Raw genomic sequence first — 25,999 nt, 5'->3', positions numbered from 1 at the left:
GGGTTTGAACCGCCAGCCTTCTGGTTAACAGTCAAATGCCTTAGCCACTACGCTACGAGAGCGCCCTAGAGGACCACATAGACGTACATAAAGTATTCTTTGCTCTTGAAGGAATTCCTTATTCAATAAGGAATTACTTACACCACCAATTAACTCTTTGAATTTTTAAGGATACTCAGACTGGCCAGCCTAGTCTTAAATATCACTCACAAAACAAAGAATTCAAAGTTATTTCCCATTACTCACCAATGTTTTAAAAGAAAGTAGTTTGTGCTAGATATCAACATTTTATACTCTAAAGTACCAAGGTTTTAGAGTAAAATATTTATTACTAAACTTTTATGCCTCTACTAGTTTCTGCTATCACATGATCTGAGAATATAATAGCTTTATTGGTAGTCACTGATGCATCATCATCAGATAGAAGGTAGGAATAAATAAAAATGTGAGAAAAAAAAAATAGAACCTGTAGTGTAGTAAATTACATGGTATGGCTTTCTAGCCATAGTGTTTGTAACTCCCCTTTGCCATGAGTAGCTGATTGTTAAAGTTATCCACCTGGTATGTTTCTGTTGGCGATACATGAAGCAATCGTCTGGGAAGTTCGCACTCTCTCAGGTGTATGGAATTCTGATGTTGGGATTGGTTAGTTTGGGATACTCTGCCAGGCTTAAAAAGGAGCCCTCCTAAAGGCAGAAAGAGAGTCTCTCTGACTGCTGGCTAAGATGTGCTGCTGAGAGAGATGTGAGAGAGACGCACTGCTGAGAGAGAGATGGCTGGCTGCTGACAGAGAAGGCCAGCAACTGAGAGACTGAATGTGTCCCTGAATTTGAATTTTAGCCTGTTCCTTCCCTAATAAACCCTGTAATCTGTGAGTTCTGTGTGGCCACTGAAGCAAGTTACTGAACCCAGCAGAGGTGGTGGGTACTGCGGGAGGAACGGTTGGTGTCAGGGTTGGTGAAAGGACAGGAGGGAGTCAGCATGTCTGGCCTCTCAGGAATAGGTCTTGGGCTGCTGATAGTGATTCTGTCTTCATCTTGTGTGGTTAGAGGAGATCAGAAGATGTGACCTCCTTGACCCTTTAGCAGAACCCATTACATTATTTTATATAAATGATGGGAACAACAACAAGTATGTGGAAAAAAGTAATTAAGAGGAGCTCTGGTAGCATAGTGCCTAAGGCACTTGACTGCTAACCAGAAGGCTGGTGGTTCAAACCCACCAGCCACTCCTCAGAAGTAAGGTTGGGCAATCCTACTTCTGTAGTGATACTGCCTCGGAAACCCAAGGAGGGGTCGCTATGAGTCAGGGCTGACTCGACGGCACATAACAACAACAACAACAACCCTAAATCAAAAGGAGCTCTGGCGGTATAGTGGATTTGTTTGCTAACCGGAAGGTCAGCAGTTCAAATCCACCAGCAGCTCTATGGAAGGAAGGTAGGGCAATCTACTTCCGTAAAGATTTACAGTCTTGGAAACCCAATGGGGGTTGTTATGAGTCGGAATTGACTCAATGCCAGTGAGTTTGGTTTTTGGTTTAACCCTAACTCAAAGGTGCTCCAGTGGTGCAGTGATTAAAGTGCTCAGCTGCTAACCAAAAGGTTGGCAGTTCCAACCTACCAGTTGCTTTGTGGGAAAAATATGCGGCAATCTGTTTCCATAAAGATTACAATCTTGGAAACCCTATGGGGCAGTTCTACTTTGTCCTATTGGGTTACTATGGGTTGGAATCGACTAGACGGCAATGTGTTTAACCCTAAATTAATACATATGTATGTTTCAAGGAAATAATATTAATAGATGGGCCAATGGATGCCAGGTGGTGGGAGGAGGAGGAGGGAAGTGGTGGTGTGGTGGAGGAAGGCAGCAAAAAATGGTCTGCCCAATATAAATTATTAATGGGTGAACTTGAGCAAGTCATTAGCTTGTTTATCTCCTTTTCTCATTTAACTTGCATTTCCATTAAGAAAAAGAAAAGTACTGAAGTCTCATTGTAAAGCTAATAAACCTACGTCTTTTGGATAAACACCATCTTATATCAAAGTTCTTTTAGTGTGTGGATCATCCACACTTGAAGAGATAATATTATTAGAAATTTAAATATTTAGCCCATATGTTCCAAGAATGCCAGACTGCCACTTCTTAACATTCTAACAACAACAACAAAAAAATCCAAACCCCCTGCCCGGAGTCAATTCTGACTCATAGTAACCCTATAGGATAAAGCAGAACTGCCCGCGTGGTTTCCAAGGCTGTAAATCTTTATGGAAGTTGACTGCCTCATCTTTCTCCCACAGAACAGCTGGTGGGTTCAAACTGTCCATCTTTTGGTTATTAGCCAAATACCTTAACAGCATCTGGAAAATAAAGTATTTATAGGGAATTCTTTAGATTTTAAGATCAAAAAACAAAAATCAGTTAGATTTCTATAAACCAGTAATGAGAAATCTGAAAGGGAAATAATTCCATTACAATAGCATCTATGCAAACACAACGCAATGCACTGCCATCGAGTCAGATCTGACTCATAGCAATCCCTCCTTGGGTTTCCCAGGTGGTATCACTATGGAAGTAGATTGTCCAACCTTCCTTCTGCAGAGTAGCTCGTGGGTTTGAACTGCCAGCCTCCTGGTTAAGTCAAATGCCTTAGGCACTACACCACCAGAGTTCCTATAATAGCATCTATGATAATAAAATATCTAGGAATAAATTTAGTCAGGGATGTGAAGGACTCATGAACATAGATGAAAATTATAAAACACTGCTGAAAGAGATTAAAGACTTAAATAATAGAAAGATATTCTATGTTTACAGACTGTAACAGTTAACATTATTAAGATATCAGTACTATCCAAACTGATTGATAGATTCAATGCAATTCCAATCAAATTTCCAGACATCTTTACTGAAACAGAAAAATTAACCCTCAACTTCACATGGAATGGCAAAAGACCCCGAATAGCTAAAACAATGTTGAAAGAGAACAAAATAAGAGAACTCACACTTCCTGGTTTTGAAACATACTATACTGCTACAGTAATCCAAATAGCCTGGTACTGGTACATAGACCAATGCAACAGAATCAATAGAGTAAAGAAATAAACCTACACATCTATACAAAAAAACCAAACTCACTGCTGTCAAGTCAGATCCAACTGATAGCAACCCCTCCTTGGGTTTCCAAGGCAGTATCACTATGGAAATAGATTGCTAACCTTCCTTCTGAGGAGTGGTTGGTGGGTTTGAATCAGCCTTCTGGTTAGCAGTCAAATGTCTTAGGCACTATGCCACCAGAGCTCCTTACACATGTATGGTCAACTGATTTTTGACAAAGGGGCTTATTTGATGGGGGGAAAAAGTTTAGCTTCTTCAATAAATAGTGCTAAGAAAATCGGATTTCTATGTGTAGAAAAAGATAACAGGATCCGTATCTCACACCATATACAAAACAAATTAAAATTGCATTAAGGATATAAATGGGCAAACTTAAACCATAAAATTCTTAGAAGAACAAGCAGGGGGAACACTGTTAGGTTTAACTTTAAACAATGGATTATCTAATATAATAACAAAAGCACAAATAGCAAAAGACAAAACAAATAAATGGAACCTCACAGAAATGAAAAACTTCTATTCATCAAAAGACTTTACAAAAAAAGTGAAAAGACAAGGTATTAACTGGGAGAATATCTTCAGAAACCACACACTTAATAAGAATCTAATAAGCAAATATATATAGAACTTCAACTTAACAACAAAAAGACATAATCTAATCATAAAATGGACAAAGGACTTGACTAGACATTTCACCAAAGAGGGTACTTAAATAGCCAACAAATACATGAAAAGACGCTCAGTTTCATTAGCCATCTAAATCCAAAAACCAAACCCACTGCCATCAGGGCAATTTTGACTCATAGTGACCTTACAGGACAGGACAAAAATACCTCATAGGTTTCTAAAGCTATAATTTTTACAGAAGCAGACTGCCACATCTTTCTCCTGCAGAATGGCTACTTGGGTTTGAACTGATGACCTTCTGGTTAGCAGTTGAGCACTTAACCAATGTGCCACCACAGCTCCTATATTAGTTATCAGAGAGATGCAAATCAAAACCATAATAACATACAATGTCATAAAACAAAATATGTATGAACTGCTGTATGGAAAATGAATTTGCTCTGTAAATTTCCACCCAAATCACAATCAAAATGAAAAAAAATAAAATAATGAAATATCATTTCACTCCCACTAGGCATTTGACCACTAATCCAAAGGTTAGCGGTTCAAACCTATCAGCCACTGCATAGAAGGAAGATGAGGCATCTACTTCCATAAAGATTTACAGCCTTAGAAACCCAATGGGGGTGACTATGAGTCGGAGTTGACTTGATGGCAGTGGGTTTGGTAACAAATGTTGGTGAGGATGTGGGGAAACTGGAATCTTTATCTACTACTGGTGGGAATGCAAAAAGGTTCAAGCCACTGTGGATACAGTGTAGCAGTGCCTCAAAAAAAACTAAAAATAGAACTACCATATGACCCGGCAAGTCCCACTCCTAGGTATACAGGTAGTCTCCATGTTATGAACATTCAACTTACAGACAACTCCTACTTACCCTTTAATGCTATGTAAATTTGCCCTCACTTTTAAAAGTCTGAACCAACCCCTACTTGCAATAAATTCATCACAATCACCTTTGCTTGTTGCATGTGCAGCTTTTAAATCACTGAAAAGGCTGTAAGACTTTTCTTGCATGAAAGTAAGATTCAGTAAGAACTGTATACATCTGGTCTGACTTCCATACAAATTCTTAAAGATAGAGTCAGGAATGGATCTCATTCATTACCTGGGAACTGCCTATCTATCCAAAAGGCCTGAAAGACTCAAAAAGAGACTTGTACATTAATGTTCATTTCAGCAGTATTCACAATAGGCCAAAAGGTGTGAACAACCTAAATGCCCATCAACAGATGAATGGATAAAGAAAATGTAGAACATACATATATGTAACGGAATACTACTCAGTTGGTAGAAGAAATAAAGTCTTGATACATGCTATACAGATGGAGCTTGAAGACATAATGCTGAGCAAAATAAGCCAATCACAAAAGTATAAATTTGTATGATCTCATTTATATAAAATGATAAGAAAAGGCAACTGTATAGAGACCAAAATTTGTTAGTGGTTACCAGGGACTGGAAAGGAGCTCTGGCGGCACTGTGGTTAAAGCACTGGGCTGCTAACCAAAATTCTGGTGGTTCAAACCCATCAGCTGCTCAGCAGGTGAAAGATGAGGCAGTCTGCTTCTATAAAGATCTGCAGCCTTGTAAATCATACGCGGCAGTTCTACTCCATCCTATAGGCAGTTATGAGTTGGAACTGACTTGATGGCAGTGGGTTTTTAGGGGTGGAGGTGGAGAGGAAAAGGGAGGTTAATGGTGATGGAACAATTGCATTGATTTAGAATTGCGAAGCTGATTACTATAATTGACATCAATAAGTTTTACACCTGTAAAAAGCTGAATTGGCAGAAGTTAGTGATAAATATATTTAGAGAAATTATTTAAAAAAAAATAATAGTAGCCGCTGAGGCTGCTTCCCACTGCTGTTGAGCTGACACCAACTCATATGACCCCTTCTTGGGTTTCTGAGGCATTATCTCTGTGGAAGTAGATTGCCCAGTCTCCCTTCTGAGGAGTGGCTGGTGGGTTTGAACCGTCAGTCTTCTGGTTAGCAGTCAAATACCTTGGACACTACACCACCAGAGCTGCTTAAGTATAACCAAACACTTCATGGGATTTGGGTCCTTGGTCTAGAGATCTAGGGGTCAAGGTTTCATGGGCCATCCCAGTTAATTGGACTAATAGCATGTTTAGTGCTTCTGTTCTACCTCTCAGTTCACTGTGTAGTGCCTGAGGTCTTAAAAGCTTGCAAGTGGCCATTCTAGGCACAACTGCTCTCTTCACCTGGAGCAACAGTGGAAGGAGAGTCAATAGGAGGAGGAGGATATGGAATGTGGAGCTCTGGTGGCATAGTGCCTAAGGCATCTGACTGTTAACCAGAAGGTGGCTGGTTCAAACCCACCAGCCACTCCTCAGAAGGAAGATTCAGCAATCTACTTCCATAGAGAATACTGACTTGGAAACCCAAGGACAGGTTGCTATGAGTCAGAATCGACTCAACGGCAGTGCCTTTGAGTGGTTTTTTTTTTATGTTTTTAATGAAATGTGTGATTAATTGCCTCCATGAACAACTGCTTCCTTTGCTATGAGACCAGAAGTACTGGATGGTGCTTGGTCACCATTAACAAACATTTTGATCAGAGTCCATAGAAGAATCCTGAAAGGGGAGAAATGTAGAACAGAACTGCAAATTCTCTGGAGCCATGGAGGATGGAGGAATCCCTGAAATTACTGCCCTATGATAATCTTTAAATCTTAAACCAATAATATCCCTGGTTTCTTCTTAAAATTGAACAATTGCTTACCTTAACTAGTGAAAAAGGTCTGCCTTGAGCATTATTATTATTTTTTTTAAATTGTGATTTGGGTGAAAGTTTACAGAGTAAATTCAATTTCCATACAGCAGTTCACATGTACTTTGTTTCATGACATTGACTACAATTTACCACAATGCAACAGCTCTCCTCCCACTTCCTCCCCATAGTTACTTCTTTCCTATGTCTTTCCCTCCACGCACTCCTGCCTCCTGAGCTATGTCCCTGTGCATAAACAGCCCCTCTATTCTCCCATGAGTGTTCTCTCTCCAAGAAGTGTATCTACCTAGTGTAAATGTTCATCTCATATGCCTATCTTTTGTTTGGCTGGAAGCCACAGAAATGGGTTTAATTCCAGACCTGAAGGGCAGCTAGGCACCATAGTCTCAGGGGTTCTATCAGGCTCTATCAGACCAGCAAACCTGGTCTTTTTATTTTTCCAAACAATTTTGAGTTTTGTTCCACATTGTTCTCCCACTCTATCCAGGATCTCCCACATAGATCACCCTTCGAGTGGTTGACAGTGGTAGCTGGGCATCATCTAGTTCTCCTGGTTTCATAGTCGTATAGGCTGAAGATCTCATGGTGTACCACTTGCTTGCATTAATTGTTTCCATGAATCTTTGGTTTTCTTCATTCTTCTTTGCTCTGGACAAGGAGAGACCCATCGTTCCATCTAGATGGCTGCTTGCAAGCTTTTAAGATCCCAGTCGCTACTCACCAAAGTCGGAGGTGGAACGATGTTTTGTGTAGTATGTTATACCAATTGAGCTTGATGTCCCTGTGACTATGGTTCTAAGCCAACAGGTTCAACTACTCGTTTCCTCTGGGTAGGTGGCTGTGCCCAAGAAGTGACTACAAACTTGTCCCTTGTCAGCTCTACTATACACCTGGGAATTCTTACAGAACATACAAATACACTTGTAGAAACATTGTCTGCCAACCCTATACATGGTTTTGGGCCCACTCCCCCTTGCATAGACATACCTAATAGTTCAGCCTGTCCATCCATCTATCCACCTGTACAGACAGCCATGTCTGCCTTCACTGGCAATGCAGTATTGCATGTGCAAAAGGGTTCATCTTTGTTGTCTATACCTCCCATGTACCTCTCTAGGTCTTCCTCTTCCTCAATGTCACCGTGTTGATCCCTCACATTTGGTACATTGCCCTTCTCTTTACCCACATCAATACTTGTCTCTAGCTATCTAACAGTGAGGAGTGGGTGTATATTTTCTTCCATAAAAATATTCTAAGAAGGTAGACAATTCATTTGTTGACAGAACAGGAAATCTAAAAAAAATCATTTTAAAAGCTCAAGTCTTATCAAATTGATCCAGGTTTTATTTTGTGAAAGAAGAAAGAAGTAAAGCATGGAACAGTACCTTTAATTTTAACCTGGTTCTACCTTCTTCATCCAACATTTCCTCATCTTCAAATTCATCTTCATAATACTGAGGATCAAAAGGCCTGAAAATTGTTTTTAAATAAACTATTAATCATATTTCATAAGGAATATTACTATTATAGAATAGTATTTCTATTACTATATACCCATATATTAAAGTATTGATGATTTTAGTACTAATGATAAAATTTAAAAATAATAAAATATCTTCATGTTCAACTTGAAGAAAGTATTCAAATTATTGTACTTCTTTAAAATTTGGTATTAATAGTGACCCCCATTGGGTTTCCAAGATGGTAAATCTTTATGGAAGTAGACTGCCCAGTCTTCCTTCTGCAGAGTGAATGGTGGGTTCGAACCACCAACCTTTTGGTTAGCAGTCAAGTGCCTTAGGCACTGTGCCACCAGGGCTCCTTAAAATAAAGTACAAGCAAGTTTAAATATTCAAAATGTCCTTTATGCTTATTATACAAGTCTTCCAAGGAAAAGACTCCACATGCTCTAGCTTTCCACATCATTTTTCCTAGTGAAGAGAAATTTAAATCACACAAGACCGTGCACATTACTTAGTGAATAATGCCAATCCACACTGTTTACTGCTAACCCTAAATGCTCCCAAATCAGTATCTTTTCTAGATCCTTTACGGCTGCTACAGTGGATATTTGCCATTTATTTAACAAACTTCCTCACTCTCAATCTCAGCTTTATCAGGGTTTCACTAGTCAAAAATACCTTGCAGATTTATGATGTCTGTTAGTTTGTAAGAAAATATCAAATTGCTAAAAACAATTAACATAAAAGTCCCCCTTACCAACAGTCTATACTTTTTTTACTACAGGATATGCTTGATTTATTTTTTCAGAAATAATTAGTAATCTTCCATTTATTGTGATGAGTCAACTCATGTAAAATAAAAATATTGACATTCCACATATTTCTATTCAACATTTAGAAAAAACTTTAATTGATCCTTTACCTGGGCTCTACACTGAGAAAGTTGGGTAGTTTAACAAAATACAAGTCATTTCCTAAATCAGTGTTTACTTTGGGTATTTCTACTTCTATTCTGGTCTCAGGAATTGGCTCTTCTTCCTGTTGATCTTGAGGCAATCCATTTTCATCCTAGTAAAAGAATCACAGAATTTTAAAGCTTGGTGACACATCAAAAATGGCCTAGCTCAATCTGTGCACTTTAATCAATCAGGTGGGCAAAAGCATATTTAGACCTCACTTCAGGGCTAACGTAATCCTCAACCTATGCCTCTATGCATCCGTCCCCCAAAAGACTGGTTTGGATGCATCAGTACAAGAATATTTCTTTTCTGAAAAATCTATCTTGCAAATATTAGCAACAAAAGTGTGACATTAATCAACAATTCAATGTGATGGAACTCTAACAATTACAACCAAAAATGATCCTTGAAATAGCACACATTTCTTGGTATAAACAAAAAATCAGGAAGTCAACGGTTCTCAATCATACCCCTTGAAGGCTTGGCACCAACCTCCTGCCAGGCAGTTGCTTCCACTCTCCCTTATAGTCAAGACTTCCTTATGTAATTAACTTAGAAAGTTGTCCGTTCATTGTATTTCCATATCACAATTCAGTTGTCAACATGTTCTTCTTGGCACAAGTGAGATCCTTAGCCTCTGACACTTTTACTCTGCCTTGAATAAGGGGTCCAGTTCCCATTAGTAATTTTACTTACAATAGGCTGCCCTGGAGTAGGTGGCTTATCTTCCCCATCACTTCCTGAAGATATATCATCTGCACCTCCAAATAAATCCATGGTTCCACTATTATCTTCAATGAAGGAGGAAAATGAACAGTATTAATTTCTGTAGCTAAGGTTCTTTAAAGGTGACCATTTGAAAATATTCCCAACGTTTTTAGACCAAGCACCAGGAAATCACCCAAAACAACCTTGTGCCTGGCTCTCAAAGGGCCAAGTAGAATGTCTGTGGACAGGGAAAGGGGCAAAACCAGTGAAAGACAAAGTTGCACAGAAAGGACTTCTTTGTCCCTTTATTTTCCTTTATTTGTCTCTTGCTCTTCCACTTTCTTTTATTCCCCAGGAACCCAAATGTCCTCCTACAGTATAATATTCACAGTTGAAGTTTAAGCACTTCCTATAGCCCAATGTCCTACATAAGTGCCTCGAGATCCAAAATTGTTAAGTTCATGTCTACTCAGGCCCTCATTCTTTCAGGTCAGAACTTCAGGTAGGTACAGGCAAACAACAATTACCACGATTTGTATAAATGAATAAACCAATATGGGTTACCAGAGAGAATGAACAGAAACAGAGGAGGGTGCTCAGAAAATGGACTGCTTGAAATTGAGATTATAGAAGGGTTGCAGTTATTGGAATGTCATGATCTGAGTTAAGACAATGAAAGTGAGTCACTATGGTAGAATGGAGGACAAGATCACTGGGGAAAGAAAAAAAAAAAAAGCAGCAAAGAAGTAAAAGTTCAGGGTATTGAAAGTTCATCTATGTGATAAAATTACCAAAATTATAAACCCATCCTCCCACACTCTGATGTTTTCTTATTTCTTGCCATTATCCAACATACCATATATTTAATTTACTTATTGTATTCTCCCTACCTTATCCCCACCCCATCAGAATATGAGTTCTTCAAGGAGGGGTTTTTGTGTATTTTGATCACTGCTACATCCTCATTGACTGTATACAACAACAGCATACTCAATTAAGTATTCAGCAGTATACTCAATTAAGTACCTGTGAACAAAATGAAGGAACGAATTTATCTTCACTAATTCTCACAAGAATCCTTTTTAAAAATCATCTCTCTTTTATAGATCAGAAAACTCTGGTGGATACCCCTAGAGTTATGCAGGTATACCTAGTTAGATGCAGAATAAAAAAAATAAACAAGCTAATGTTTAGGTTTATTTGTTTTAAGGATGAAAGGAGATCTACCTATACACGTCTATATGACTATGTTTGCAAATCTCAAATCACTATACAATAAAAGTGTTAATATAAAAGTTACAGCAAAGATTGTAAGAATGCCTGGGTGTATAGTAGAGCTGACAAGGGACAAGGCTGTGGTGATTTCTTGGTCATAGCCAGCTACCCAGAGGGTACTAGTAGTTGGACCTGTGGGTTTGGGACCATGGTTGCGGGGGACCTCAAGCTCAATCAGCATAACATACTACACAAAAACTCTGTTCCACATCCTACTTTGGTGAATAGTGACTGGGATCTTAAAAGCTTGCAAGCAGCCATCTAGATGCAACAATGGGTCTTTCCTCATCCAGAGCAAAAAAGACTGAAGAAAAGATGCACGAAAACAATCAGTACAAAAAGATCATGTGATCCTCAGCATATATGACAATGTGACGAGAAGAACTAGATGGTGCCCAGCTACCACTGTCAACCTCTCAAGAGGGATCAGTGCAGGAGATCCTGGATAGAGTGACAGAACCATGTGGAACAGAATTCAATATCATAAAAAAATACTAGGTTTGCTGGTCTTATAGAAGCTGGTGAGACCCCTGAGAATATGGCCCATAGTTACCCTTCAGGTTTGGAACTGAGCTAACTCGTGTGGTTTCTGTCAAACAACAGACAGGCATATATAGGGTGAACAGTCACATCAGATAGATACACTCCTTGGAGCGATCATACACATTTTGTTTCATGACCTTGACTGTAATTCCCCACAATGTAATAGCTGTCTTCCCACTTCGTCCCCTTAGTTACCTCTTCCCTTTGTTCTTCCCTTCTATGCATTCCTGCCCCACTCTTCCCAGCCATCTCCCTGTGTATGAACTGCTATATGGAAAATGAATTTGCTCTGTAAACTTTCACCCAAATCACAATAAATGTTAAAAAAAAAAAAAACTTACAGCGAAGATAATTTTGAAATAGTTTGATTATATACAGCATTATCGTGCTGGATGGTAATTAGGTATTAATGGTAATCAGCTTATGCTAATTATCGTAAGTAACATTATAATTAAAGTAAGCATTTAACAATTAAAAAGGAAAGAAGAGAACTGGACAGAAGAGCAAACTCTGTACTTAAAGATGTTTAGATCTATAGCTACTAGTTATGTACATAGACCAGGGTTAGGAGTGCACTACAGTAGTTAAGTGGGGAGCTCTGGTGGCACAGTGCCTAAGGCATATGACTGCTAACCAGAAGGCTGGTAGTTGAAACCCACCACCCACTCTTCGGAAGGAAGGTTGGGCAATCTCCTTCCATAGTGCTACTGCTTCAGAAACTCAAGGAGGGGTCGCTATGAGTCGGATCCGACTCAATGGCAATGTTTTTTTTTTTTTTTAATAGCTAAGTGCAGAAAGAAGGTTGGAAATACGTGTGTGTGTGTACATGTATCAATACATAAACTGAGGTTACTGGCAGATGGTGGAACTTGAGGTAATTTTTCTTTTCTTTTTTTGTGTTTTTCTTCATTTTCCAAATTTTATACCATGAATGTTAGTTTTGTAATCAGGTATCATTAAAAGAAGTAACAGGATAGAACAAGAGAAAAACGTGGAACAGAATTAAAAAGTCCAGACTTACTGGGCCAGCTGAGACTAGAGGACTCTCTGAAATAATTGCCTTGAGATATTCTTTTATACCTTGAACTGAAACTATCCCAAGGTTGTCTTCAGTGAAATAATAGACTGGCACACAAAATAAAGGATATTACCGATGAGTTCGATGCTCCATTAAAAACCCATCTATATGAGATCAAAAGGTCAACAATCACTCTAAAGCAAAGATGAGAGGCAGGGATACTACTTGAAATGGAACAATGAGAACACAAAGAGAATACTGACATATTGAGAAAAATGTTAACTGTATAGAAATTACCATATGGGAACCTAAATTGCTGTGTAAACTTTCACTGAAAACACAATAATTTTTTTTTTTAAATGGTTAAACCTAGTATTGAAGACTTAAGTTTCAGTAAAACCATATCATCTATTGCACATTAACTCTGGCACATCAATTATATTCTTTTGTTCATATTTTATTTTAAAATTGATTTCAGTTTTAGAGTTGTATAAGACTTGTGTCACAAAGATTTTATGTTTGTACCTATTTTAATGACAGAATAATAAAAACAATTTATATAAATAAAAATAAAAGGACAGGAGTACCTTTTGGTATCTCAGTGTCACTCTCTGCTTCTGAATCAGATGCAATTGCGTTCTTGCGTTTCATCCTTAAAACTTCATCTTCACTGTCACTGCCTCTTGCAGATTCTATATGAGTAGAATTAGATGTTCTGCATAATCACAGTCACATCACAGCTTTGAAGTCAGTCTTTTAAAAGCAACATTGGGGATAAACAAACTGCAGTATAGCCATATAATGGAATACTACTCAGCAATAAATATGAATGAACTATTGATACATGAAACAACTTGGATGAATCTCAAATGCATTATGCTAAGTGGAATAAGCCAATCTCAAGAAGTTATAGATCCTATGATTCCATCTACATTGCATTCTTGGAAAGATAAAACTATAGGGACAAAACAGATCAGTGGTTGCCAGGGTTTACAGGTGGGGGAAGGGTATGACTACAAAGAAAAGCACAAGGAAGTTTTTTGGGATGACAGAACTGTTCTGTATCCTGACTGGGGTGGTGGTTACACAAAATCTACGTTGTTGTTATGTGCAGTTGAGTTGGCCCCGACTCATAGTGACCCCTCCTTGGGTTTCTGAGGCAGTATGTTAAAATTAACAGAACTGTATATACATACAAATCAACTTTACTGTATGTTAATTGAAAAAAATTAAAAATTGAAAAGCAGCATTGGTTTCTGTATGCAAAAGACTTAGTGGGAATAAGAGAAGTACTATTGAAATGCATGATTAAATCTATACAAGACTGCTTACAGAAGAAAAAGAACCGAGGCAAAAATATTGGAAAGGAGAAGACAAATGTATCATCAAATATACCATGATTTCCGGGTGGTGTAAGTATTTACTAAAAATGTCAACAAATTCAACTAAACTGTTACAGAACTAATAAAAGTTAAGCAGAGTGACTAGTTACAAGATTCTCTCCTATGATTCTATGACTCTACTCTTATGTTAACCAGCTACTATTTGGGAAGTGGTATATGAATAGGAAGGAGCCCTGGTAGCACAGCGGTTAAACACTTGTCTACTAATAGAAAGGTAGGTGGTTCTAACCCACCAGCTGCTCCATAGGAGGAAGATGCGACAGTCTGCTTCAATTAAGTGCCGCAGCTTTGGAAACCCTATGGGGCAGTTTTATTCTGACCTACAGGGTTGCTGTGAGTTGGAATTGATTCGACAGCAGTTGCTTTGGTTTATATGAATAGGAACTCTGGTGGCATAGGGGTTAAAGCATTCGGCTACCAACCAAAAGGTTAATGGTTCAAACCCACCAGTCACTCTGTAAGAGAAAGAGGTGGTAGTCTGCTTCCATCAAGATTTGCAGCCTTGGAAACCCTATGAGGCAGTTCTACTCTGCCCTATAGAGTTGCTATGAGTCGGAACTGACTCGATAGTAGTGGGTAGTGTTGTTGTTGTTATGTGCCGTTGAGTCAGACCTGACTTGGGTTTCCAAGGCAGTATCACTATGGAAGTAGACTGCCCCATCTTCCTTCCGAGGAGTGGCTGGTAGGTTTGAACCGCCAGCCTTCTGGTTAGCAGTTAAGTGCCTTAGGCACTATGCTACCAGAGCTCTTGGTGGGTAATAGTATATGAATTTTAAAGATTCTGATGGCAGTACAAACAAACAACCCAATTAATTCAGTACTTAATGAATACTTACTGCAGTCCCATATTCTACACAGACCTGTATCCATCTCTGGAAATATTCTGACCTCCCTCCTAATACTGCCAGAATGTGGTCTTGAATATCCTGCGAGGTATGTGTTACAGAGAAAAAGATTCCCTCCTATTTAAACTCTCTAAGAAGATAGGATAAAAATATAATTAATATAATTAGTCATCTAAAGAAATGAAACAATCCAGATATTACTTCAGGAAGACTTCCAACCTAATTAAGATGGTTATTATGTAATACAAAGAAATGTGATATCTAAATTTTTATCATACTCCATATGAAGGACATACTAACTTGATCGGAATAATAGAAATGGCTATTATTATAAAAGGGAGATCTAGAAAGCCAAAATTTGGCTGCATGTTTCCTATAGTCTTTAGGAAATGAGTGCCCGGACCCAAACACACCTCCCTAGGGTTGGGAAGCATGTGTCATCCTATCAAAGTTCAGTAACACTGGCCATTGAATCCATCAGCTGTCTTCTTATTTTATGCTCCCCAAGCAACCTCCTGATTAATTTGGCAACCACTACAGATTTGCCCCCAGAGAAAGAATACAATGATAAGAGAGAAATAACTGAACCTCTTGAAACAATTTTGCAATTAAATTTTTATACATTAGTTTCATATGAATCTCATTAGCTGAGTAAAACTCTTACGAGTCTAATGACCACTGGGTGATCAAATTTTAGATCTCAAAAAGCTGAGCCCACACCTCAGTACAGCCTGGGGGACAGTTCAGTGTTACTGCTTTTCTTCCCCCAGAAAAACCTATTCTCACCTGAGGTATGCTCTTCAGTTACTCAAGGAAATGGAAGCAACTCTATTGTCAAAATACTCTAGAACAATACATTTAAGAATGGCCTATTTAAAAAATTTTTCCTCATCTATCATTAAAAGAGATAGAAGGAATAAATGGACTGGAAAAATACAAAGAAAAGGTTGAAATGGAAGACAAAAGAGAAATAGAAAAAAAAATGGGGTTATAAAGATGGATGTGAAAAAAGAGTAAGAATAAATGGGCTGCTATTGTATCTGAATACTTCTACTAAAAATCATTTTATTATTAAAAGGAAAACTAATTTGCTATGTGAGGTTTCACCTGAAGCACAATGTTCCATAAAAAGTACTTTAATGCTCATGTAAGTATTACCTGATTTGTGGTCCTGCTCCTCTTCGTCTGAATGCCTCTGTTCCTCATCAGAGGCCTGTGGTCTCTCATCATCAGAATTCTGCATTTTCTCCTCGTCCGATACCTGTGGCTGTTCTTCATCATCAGAATTCTGTTTCTCATCATCGTCAGAAGCTGCTGGCTGTTCATCATCAGAATTCGCTTTCTCCTCCTCAGACAGCTGTTGCCTCTCGTCATCAGAAAGCTGAGGTCGCTCGTCATCTGTGTTCTGCATCTTCTCCTCCTCATCATCAGAATTCTGCATCTTGTCTTCATCAGACCCTTGCGCCCTCTCTTCCTCATCAGAATTTTGTATCTTTTCATCATCTGACTGATCATCACTTTTATCTTCTCTGCCCCATTTTTCATCATCTGACTGTGCTTTTTCAGACCCATCTGCTTCTGAGTGATGACTCCCTCCATCTGATCTATGACCTTCATCTTCATCATCATTTTGGGCTTCTGAGCCACTGTGCTGATCTACATCCGAGGGGTCATTGTCTTCATGGTCAGAATGCTCAGAAGCTTCTGATCTATTGTCTGATCTTTCAGAGTGATTATCACTCCCACTATGATGAGAAGCTCCCTCATCCTCACTGTCATCTCCAAACAGTTCCTTATTACTTGGTTTTCCTGAATCACCCCTTTCATCTTGATCACTTTCACTTCCAGAGGCATTACTTCCGGAAGCAGCATTCTCTTGATCAGAATCTGAGTCAGATCCAGAATCAGAATCTGTGAGAGAAAATTTACACTCAAATTCACATAAAGATAGGGTGACATTAGCAAACAAGGTGATATAAGGAACTCTAAAAATCCATCCCAATATAAAACAACAAAACGTGGCAAACACAGTTAGCACCAACTTTCTCAGTACTCCAGAAACTAAGCAGAAATTGCAGCAACCAGGGAAATAATTAAAAACAAACAAAACAAAAAAACCCACATGAATCTCTGTAAAAGAGCCTGGTGGTGTTTTCACTTACCCTGGTCACATCTGTCCCCAGCTCAGTGGTACCTTGAAGATAACAGCCCACAATCTCAGTAAACCTTTTTTCACAAAGGGTTATGATTATTGCACCTTATTTACAAAGGACTGTGATTATTTGTTTTGACTTGTCAGGAGGCTCCCTGGAATCGACTTAAAGGGTTTACTTTTATCCCACTTCATCTAGAACTCTCCCAGGGCTGAAGTAGCTACCTGGGGGGCATTTGTCAAAAATCTCTACACCCACTCCTCACTTAGCCACATGATTAGGTTCCAAAGACCAGGCTGTTAGGTTAAAATCAGCATTATGTGAAAACTGAGGACTTATTTTTCTTTTACTGCTTACTGACTATCCATTTATCCTTTTTAAAAAAAAAAAAAAGAAAAGAATATGATCATAGAAATAACAGCTAAGATTTACTGATGTGCTTGCTCATCAACTGTGATGAGTCCAGTTATGGATTACTCCTCTCAAGGAAGTTTAGAGGAGACAAAGCTGGATAAAGTTGGGCTGTGTGACTGAAGGCCCACAGCTTAACCATTTCCCCCTTCACCTTCCTCCTGTGCTGGGTCAGATCTATCCTTGCGGAGCCACCTCTAGGGCTCCACTCCCAACCATGCAAGCTGAGCCTGCTCTGCCCTCTGGGCCTGGTGAATCACTGAGGCTCAGGGCTTTCCTGAAGGGCCCTGGAGCCCTGGCCACAGACCCTGTCTCAGACCCCAAAGAGGTGGAGGCTTCAGGTCCAGTTCCGACCACTTTGGGATGTCATTAAACTGGCATGCATTTCTTCCAACTACTCTCTCTGATACATCTTTCTCTCTTTCCTTCCCACCTCAGAGCAATTTTGGCCACAGGGCCTCAGGAAGCATAGGAGCTGAGAACCCAGAACAGACTTCCACTGGCTCAATGTTGCCTTCATCAGCTGGACATGACACCCTCACCAGCAGGAGGGAGTGGAGGGCACAGGGCAGGGCAGCATGGTCCAGCTTCCTGGAGGCCACCTAGAGACCCTCCTCAAGGAGGGTTGCTCCATAGTCATTGCAGTAGTCATGCCTGTTTTGTTAACATGCAAAATAGCTGGATAGCAAATCTTTTACTACTGTCGTAAACTGTCGAATAATGAGATAGTCGTTAAGTGAGGGGTAAGTGTACAGACAAATGTATTAGCTGCTGGGACAACAGATAGCAATAACTCACCACTATCAAGTTCATTTGACTCATAGTGACCCCTCCTTGGGCTTCCGAGGTGGTATCTCTATGGAAGTAGATTGCCCAATCTTCCTTCCTAGGAGTGGCTGGTGGGTTTGAACCAGCAGGCTTCGGTAGTCACATGCCTTAGGCACTAAGCCACCAGAAGTCCCAACAATAGATTAACTAAAAAGTTTAAGAAGAAAGGCTAGGGAATGAGGTGTTTGGGGAAGAAGGACTTTTTAAAGCTCCCACATACTCCTGGGACTCCAGAAGCTCCCACACATGCCCAGGGCTCTATGCCTACTCAGGAAAGACCTAGGAAGGCACACTACATTCTTACCTCTGGCTGACCTTCAAGATCTGCACGAACATAAAGCAAAGGCTAAGGCAAGGTTGTAAACTGCCTAGCTGAGTATTAAACTGCCTGGCTGAGTACTCAAGGCAAGCACCAACACAAACATGGAGCTGATGTGTAATGACTGGGAGATTTGATAGGTAAAGTGCAGTGAACTACCTGGTATGGTTCTCCCAGCCATGGTCTTTGTGACTCCCACCAGATGACTGGGTTGTTGTTGTCGTTGTTGTTATGTGCCGTTGAGTCGGCCCTGACTCATAGCGACCCCTCCTTGGGTTTCCAAGGCAGTATCACTACGGAAGTAGGATTGCCCAACCTTCCTTCCGAGGAGTGGCTGGTGGGTTTGAACCGCCAGCCTTCTGGTTAGCAGTCAAGTGCCTTAGGCACTATGCTACCAGAGATGACTGGGTAGAACTATGCAAATATAAGGAGAATGGATAGCTTGTAAGTAATGTATATAAGGTACATGGCGCACCTTTGTGGGGGTGGGACTATGCAAATAAGGTGTGTAGAACTCTATTATGGGGACTGGTTAGTTCTGTTTCTAAAAGGCTTAAAATGAGCCCTCCTAGAGGCAAAAGAGGGGCATCTCACTGCCATCAAGAGAGAAAAGCTGGAGGTGGAGTAGACTGTGTCCTTGGACCTGAGACCTCTGCACTGGACCTCGTTGGCAGAAAGACAGCAGAGACAACCAGTGGGGATGATTGGCAGGGACATAGCGTAGTGGAACCAAGAGACACAAGACAGAGTGGCAAGCTTGCCGGCCCACAGAGCAAGAAAGACTAGTGCCTTTGGGCAGGAGGCTTACTGGCAGAGCAGGGTGCATTTGTTGGTAGAACTGAAGCTTTGTAACACTTGCCCAAGCTGGACAGAGACCAGGCCAAGACACCAAGGGCCAGAAAGGCATACCTTAGATCAGAGAAGAGACTGTCCTGATTGAAGAACTGTATCCTGAGAAGTTCCTGAACCTGAATTATAACTTGCTACTTCTCTAATACACCCATAACCATGAGAACTGTCTGTATATTCTGTGTGGCCACTGTAACGAATTATTGAACCCAGCAGAGAAGTAGTAAGTGCCATTGGAGAGACAGGTGGTGTCAGAATTGGTAGAAAGACTAGAGGGTGGTGGCATGTCTGGCCTCAAAGGAATAAGCCTTGGGCTGTTGATGGTGACTCTGTTTTCCCCTCATGAGGTTGGAGGTCAGAGGATGCTGCCACCATGCCCTTTTTGCAACAGGCATTTAAGGAAATTTCTGTCCAATTACTAGCTGACCACTGAGCTAAAAGAACTGAGATTTCAGTGGCCACACACGACTAATATGTTTTTTTCAATATTCAAAAAAGTCACTAAACAAACTAGTAACAACAACCAAAAAACAGTAAGAAACCTTGGGGAGCGAGGAGAAAGTGACTTCCACAGTTATTAAATTTTAATATTAAAAATGTCCAGTTTTCAATAAAAAAAATTAAAAAGCATGCAAAGAAATAAGAAAGTGTGACCTATACCAGGAAAAAGAGGCAGCTAATAGAAACTGACCCTGAGGAAGCCCAGATATTAGACTTATTAAACAAAGACTTTAAATCAGCTATTATAAATATGTTCAAAAAGTAAAGGAAATCACAGAATTTTTTTTTTAAAAAATCATGAAAACAATGTCTCACTAAAGAGAGTATCAATAAAGAGAAATTACCAAACCAAACAATAGAAATCCTGGAGCTGACAAGTATAATGTTACTATTTTTTGTTAGGTAGCTAAAATGAAAAATGCACTGAAGGGATTCAAAAGTCATTTAAGCGGGCAGTAGAAAGAATCAGTAAACTAGTTATTTTCCATAACTCTCAGAGTCGAGAGAGATAATGAAATATGCTAACCAAAAAAAACCAAACTCACTGCCGTCGGTTCAATCTCGTAGTGACTCCTCCTTGGTTTTCCAGAGCGGTATCTCTATGGAAGTAGTTTGCCCAATCTTAGGCAACAGGAATTACCCTATCACATCCATACTATCTTTATGACAAACAGTAACTTTCAGGTGCTGCAGATTTTGTAGTCCAATCCATGGTATGCCTACAGTGTTTGTATTTTCAAGATACTTCATGAATATTATTAATCTCCATAGTAGGTTGTTTTCTTGTTCACACCCTTTACTCCCTTCCTTATAGAAGGATTATATAATCTCAATCTGAGATGAGACTCTCAGTTTCCAGTATTTCCCAACCCCAACTGCATGCTGGACCATGTGACTTGCTCTAGCCAATGGAATATGAGAGCTCACTATTCATGCCACATTGGAAGAGAAGCTTTAAAAGCAACTGCAGGGTTCACTCAGCCTACATGACCAGGAGACCATTAGAATTAGATGGTGGTGCCTGGCTACCACTGTCAACCACTCAGAACTGGCAGGAGATCCTGGGTAGAGTGGGAGAACAATGTGGAACAAAACTCAAAATCATTAAAAAAAAAAAAAAAAAAGACCAGGTTTATTGGTCTGATAGAGCCTGGTGAGACCCTTGAGACTAAGGCCCTTAGTTACCTTTCAAGCCTGGAACTGAACTCAATTCCATGGCTTCCAGCCAAACAATAGACAGGCATATAGGGTGAACATTTACATCAGGTAGATATACTCTTAGAACAATTAAACACGGGAGAACAGAAGGGCAGTAAGTGTATAGGAAGACAGTTCAGAGAGCAGGAATGCATAGGAAAGAAGGACACAGGGAAGAGGTAACTACAGGGAGGGAATGGAAACAAAACTATTACATTGTGGGCAATTGCAGTCAATGTCATGAAACAAAATGTGTATGAACTGCTGTATGGAAAATAATTTGTTCTTTAAACTTCCACCCAAATCACAATAAAATAAATAAATAATAATTTTTTTAAAAAAAGCAATTGCATGGGTCAGTTTAGACTCTTACACTTCTGCCCTGTGTTGTAAGATTAGCTATCCTAGATAGGAGCTACTTCTTCAGCCTGGATCCCAGAACGGGAAGAAACATGGAGCAAATACACAGTCCCCCCTCAGTCCCTACATAATATGAGAAACTGACATCTGGAGGTTGCTTGTTACTGCATAAAGCTGACTAATACAATCCTATGAAGTACAATAAGTTCAAAGGCAAAGTATTTAAAGTGAAGTTGTCTAAATATGATGGAAATTAGTAGGAAACTTAACTTTAAATATATGAGCATACATTAGAGGTTCATATCATGTCCGGAATGGGTCTACAAACAACTAGTTTATAAGAGAAGCATCTCTGTACAATAGGTCTTAATTTTTTAAAAAGTCTATTCCCAAAATTAACAAGAATATTGCATGTAACCTTTGAGTAATAAGGTAGATAAACTTTCATCATCTAACTGAAGTAAAAAGAAAAGTAACTGGCACATTTATACATGAAAGAAACACATTGGATTTGGGACTTTTTGCTACAGGAGTTTGGCTGGCCAGGAACTTGAGTGGCACCTCAGCCAGGGGTGTAGCCAAGTAGACACATAGAACCCCTATGCTGTACATGAACCTTCCAAAAACAGCCTCCATTTCTGTGACCACCACATGATTTGCCTGATGGCAACTAAAGTTTGATTCAGACAGGCACCTTGCCTTTCCTGCTTGGTTTCCTTTTCTTCCTTGAGTCCTTTCAGAATTGTGTTCTCTGGTCAGCAGTCAGGCTTCAGCTAAAGTGCTGCCCACTGTTCTGTAAAGCTGTGTACACAGCTTCCAGGTTTCTGCAGGGGATGATCTTTGCTCTCGTCCTGAACAATAACTTCATGGTATTTTAAAAGTACTTGAAATAAAAAACGCACACACACACACACACACAAAGAAAAGAAACACACTGGGCCTAAGCAGGGAGTCCACCTATTGTTAAGCCAGGAAATTTGCCTTTAAACGTGTGTCATTACTTTTCACAATTCTTAGAGCCCATGGAGATAACAGGAATTGACCTGACTTGTCTATACCACCTTCAGTACCAACAGCAACCTTCTGACACAGCAAACTAGATTTGGAAGCACATGCTATAGAATTCCCAGAGCTTTGGTAGCACAGTGCCTAAGGCATTTGACTGCTAACTAGAAAGTTGGTGGTTCAAACCAACCAGCTGTTCTGCAGAAGGAAGATGAGGCAACTCCTTCTGTAAAGATTTATTGCCTTGGAAACCCAACAGGGGTTACTATGAGTCGGAATCATCTTGATGGCAGGGGTTGATTGGGTAGCACAAATGGTTAAGCACTTGACTACCAGCCAAAATAGTGAAGGTTTGAACATACTCAGAGGTGCCTTGGAAGATAGGCCTACGAATCTGCTTCTAAAAGATCAGAGCCTTAAAAACCCTACGGTATAGTTCTACTCTGTACACATGGGTTGCCATGAGTCAGAATTGACTGGATGGCAACTAACAACAACAACAAAAACCCATGAAGCTCAGGAAAGCAACCATCTTTACATATCACTTCTCCAGACACTCAGTTTGCAATGGGAAACTGCAGGATATACCTTACCAAACTATCACTTCTACCCATCCAATTATTTATCAAATATGCATTAAGCATTTGTGTAAGTTTTATCATTAAATTTCCAACACCTGGCAAAGTAGCTAGACCATGATTCCGGTTACCAGTTATCATTGAATTGACTGACTCATGGCGACCCCATGTGTGTCAGAGTAGAACACGAGGTTCTCAATGTCTAATTTTAAAGAAGTAAATTGCCAGGCCTTTCTTCTGAGGTACCTCTGGGTAGACTCCAGCTATTTAGTTAGCAGCTGAGTGTGTTAAGTGTTTGCACCCCCAGGAACTCCAGAATATGACAAGGATGAAAAAAATACAGATAGTCCCAGATTTATGACATGGTTCTATTACGTCATAAGTCAGGTCTGGTATAATTAGAAGACCTTTTTTTTTTTTTTTTTTTAGTTTTATTATTGCCTTTTATTATCAGAATCTTCATAATTCTGATCTTTAGCTGTCTTTGGGGGATGGAAACATTACATACAAGTATCTGCAAGTGAACATCTGAGAACAAATCCATCAGCAAATTACATGCTGCTACATTGTATAAAAATTGTTCACCCTAACTCCAATAAGTACTAAGTTGGAAAGTACCTATACTTGATGATGGTGTGAACAACTTCTGGAAATGAGTCATGGAGGGTTTACATGGAGCTGTGCCTTGAAGGATGAATGGGATATGGACAAGAAAACTGAGAGAAAAATGAAAACATGTGCAAAGGTAGTGGACCAGAGTTAAATTCATTCTGACTAGAGCCTCCTGGATGCCTATCCCAGTAGAACCTCTCACATTAGAATTCCATTCTCTGACCTCCACCCACGCTCAGTTCACTACATTCTACAAGTTATTAATAAACTGGAGTTGAAGAAAATGGAGAACAACAACAAAAAAACTATAATAATGCATTTTGCTAAGACAACAACAAACGCAACGCACTGCCGTGGAGTCCGATCCGACTCAGAGAGACCCCTGCTTGGGTTTCCGAGGTGGTATCACTACAGAAGTAGATTTGCCCAACCTTCCTTCCAAGGAGTGGCTGGTGGGTTTGAACCGCCCCAGCCTTCTGGTTAGCAGTCAAATGCCTCAGGCACTACGCCACCAGAGCTCCTAATTTTGCTAAGGGGAAAATAAATATATATCATATATTCATAACTACCTTGAGCCTAGAGGGTTGCAAGAATTATGAACTTGGTTTTCGGTCTCTTCTTACTCCAAGTAACTTTTATTCATATTTCGAACTAAAAAAATCTAGTTCCTGTGCCAGAAATGCTTAAAGCAAACATTATCAATACTTCCACACCAGAGTCATTCATTCATTTCATCAACATATTTTTCATCCCTCCTCTCCAATCACAGACCCTGTAGCTCCTAAAAATTAACACAACAGACACAATAAATTCTGAAGTTTGTGCACACGCTCTCAGAAGATGCATTCACTCCAATCCACAACGCCTATGCAGCTCTATCCTGGTATCCTTCCCAGACACCTCACACTCCCCATCAGATCACATAAAGCTCTGGTTTCACTCAAGAGGGCATTCTGAGACCCTATGTGAATTCGTCCACCCCATCCCCATATTTCTGAGCAACTCATTTCCACTTATTCAGTTATTTTGCGCTGGCTTGTGCAAGGCGGGAGAGAGCAGGACGTCAGGGTTCCTCCCCGGATTGCACAGATTCTCTTGAGCTCCTACTCCCGACCCGTGCCCTTTACGCTCCACACGCTCCCAGGCACCGCGCGCTCCACGGACAACCATAACCTCGAAGCGCAAACTCTGCATTTGTCCCTCGATCTCCGCCAGCCAGAGGAGGGTGGCACCGCCCGGAGTGCAGGGGGCGCTTAGGCAGGAATGGAGGAAGCGCCACCACCTGCCTGCGGCGCCAGAGCGTTAGCAGACCCGGAACCTGACTGGGGTCCCGCTACCCCGGCGGAAGCCCTGCCACGCACCCCTCCCCGGAGCCCACCTTTACGCTCAGCATCGCTGTCGGCGTCGCTGCCGAAGAGGTCCTCCATATCCGCCATTGCAGTGCTCTCCTGCGGCTGCCTCTGCTGGGGGCGGCTACACGCCTATCTTTACGGCACCGAACCAATGAAACGCGACAATGTCGCAAAGATTCGCTAAGAAGGCTCCTTTCCTTCTATGACCTAGTTTTCGCGTGCTCTATGGTCTTGTCAACTATCTACGTCCACACTGTAGACAAACCCCGCCCTGTAAATATATGTTCTTTCAGGCGAGAATTCTCACCCGGGTCGGGGCGTCGTGTCACTGGTGTTAAAGAGCCTCAGACCATGTTAAACACATCACGAGTCAGCGTGAAGCCTTTTGTTTCATACAGACCAGCGGTTCTCATAATGTTTGGTCTTAGGGCCGCTCCTTAAAGTTATAAAGGATCCTAAAGAGATTTTGTTTATATGGGTTGTATCTATTGATATGTGCGATATTAGAAATTAAAGCGGAAAATTTTAAAAGATTAAATCATTAAAAAATAGTAATCGTGTTTACATAAATAACACTTTTAATTTCCTAAAACAAAAAATTTAGAAAAATGGCATTGTTCTACAATCTTGAAAATATTTTTAATGTGTGGTTTTAAAGAAGACGCATTCTCATACCTGCTTCTACATTCAATCTTGAGAAATGTTTGGTCGAAGCATATGAAGAAAATCGGGCCTCACAAAGGCATATATGTAATTGGAAAAGGGAGGATCTCTCAGGCCCCTGAAAGTGTCTTCTTCAGACAACTCTGAGAACAAGGATTTAAAACCATGGTTTTCAACCATCACAGATTTTTCCATCCTGACCCCATACACGTTTATGTATAAAATTAAATATGCATTCTGAAAATTCCTATGTTCTTCTGTTTTATTCTGTTTCAGTTTTTTTTTTTTTCTTTTTTAAATCTCAGTAGGCAGTGCAACCCACTACATGGATTTCATAATTTACCTATGCATTTCAACCTACAGATAGAAAAAGACTATTCATAGAGTTCCATTGGTTTGTTTTTCAAGAAAAAGTTTGATTTTGCTAGGAAGTGTACCTGAAATCATACATTAA

The 25,999-nt window shown here is 40.0% G+C and overlaps 1 protein-coding gene across 1 annotated transcript in view; it reads right to left on the bottom strand.

Annotated features, from left to right (window-relative positions):
- The window catches only part of LEO1 (LEO1 homolog, Paf1/RNA polymerase II complex component), a 44,407-nt gene extending 19,441 nt beyond the window's left edge, over window positions 1-24,966 (bottom strand). Inside the window, exons 1-6 of the mRNA XM_007935162.2 lie at window positions 24,909-24,966; window positions 15,876-16,628; window positions 13,057-13,161; window positions 9,622-9,716; window positions 8,889-9,034; window positions 7,889-7,973 (exon numbers count right to left, since the gene is read on the bottom strand). Coding sequence (XP_007933353.1) covers window positions 7,889-7,973; window positions 8,889-9,034; window positions 9,622-9,716; window positions 13,057-13,161; window positions 15,876-16,628; window positions 24,909-24,966 — 1,242 coding nt within the window. The remainder of the gene's footprint in view (window positions 1-7,888; window positions 7,974-8,888; window positions 9,035-9,621; window positions 9,717-13,056; window positions 13,162-15,875; window positions 16,629-24,908) is intronic.
- Between the last annotated feature and the right edge of the window lie 1,033 nt (window positions 24,967-25,999).

This window comes from Orycteropus afer, unplaced genomic scaffold (genome assembly GCF_000298275.1).
Source record: "Orycteropus afer afer isolate SDZICR_OR568_19922 unplaced genomic scaffold, OryAfe1.0 scaffold00026, whole genome shotgun sequence".
Classification (NCBI taxonomy): domain Eukaryota; kingdom Metazoa; phylum Chordata; class Mammalia; order Tubulidentata; family Orycteropodidae; genus Orycteropus; species Orycteropus afer.
This window is presented reverse-complemented; position numbering and strand designations above follow the sequence as displayed.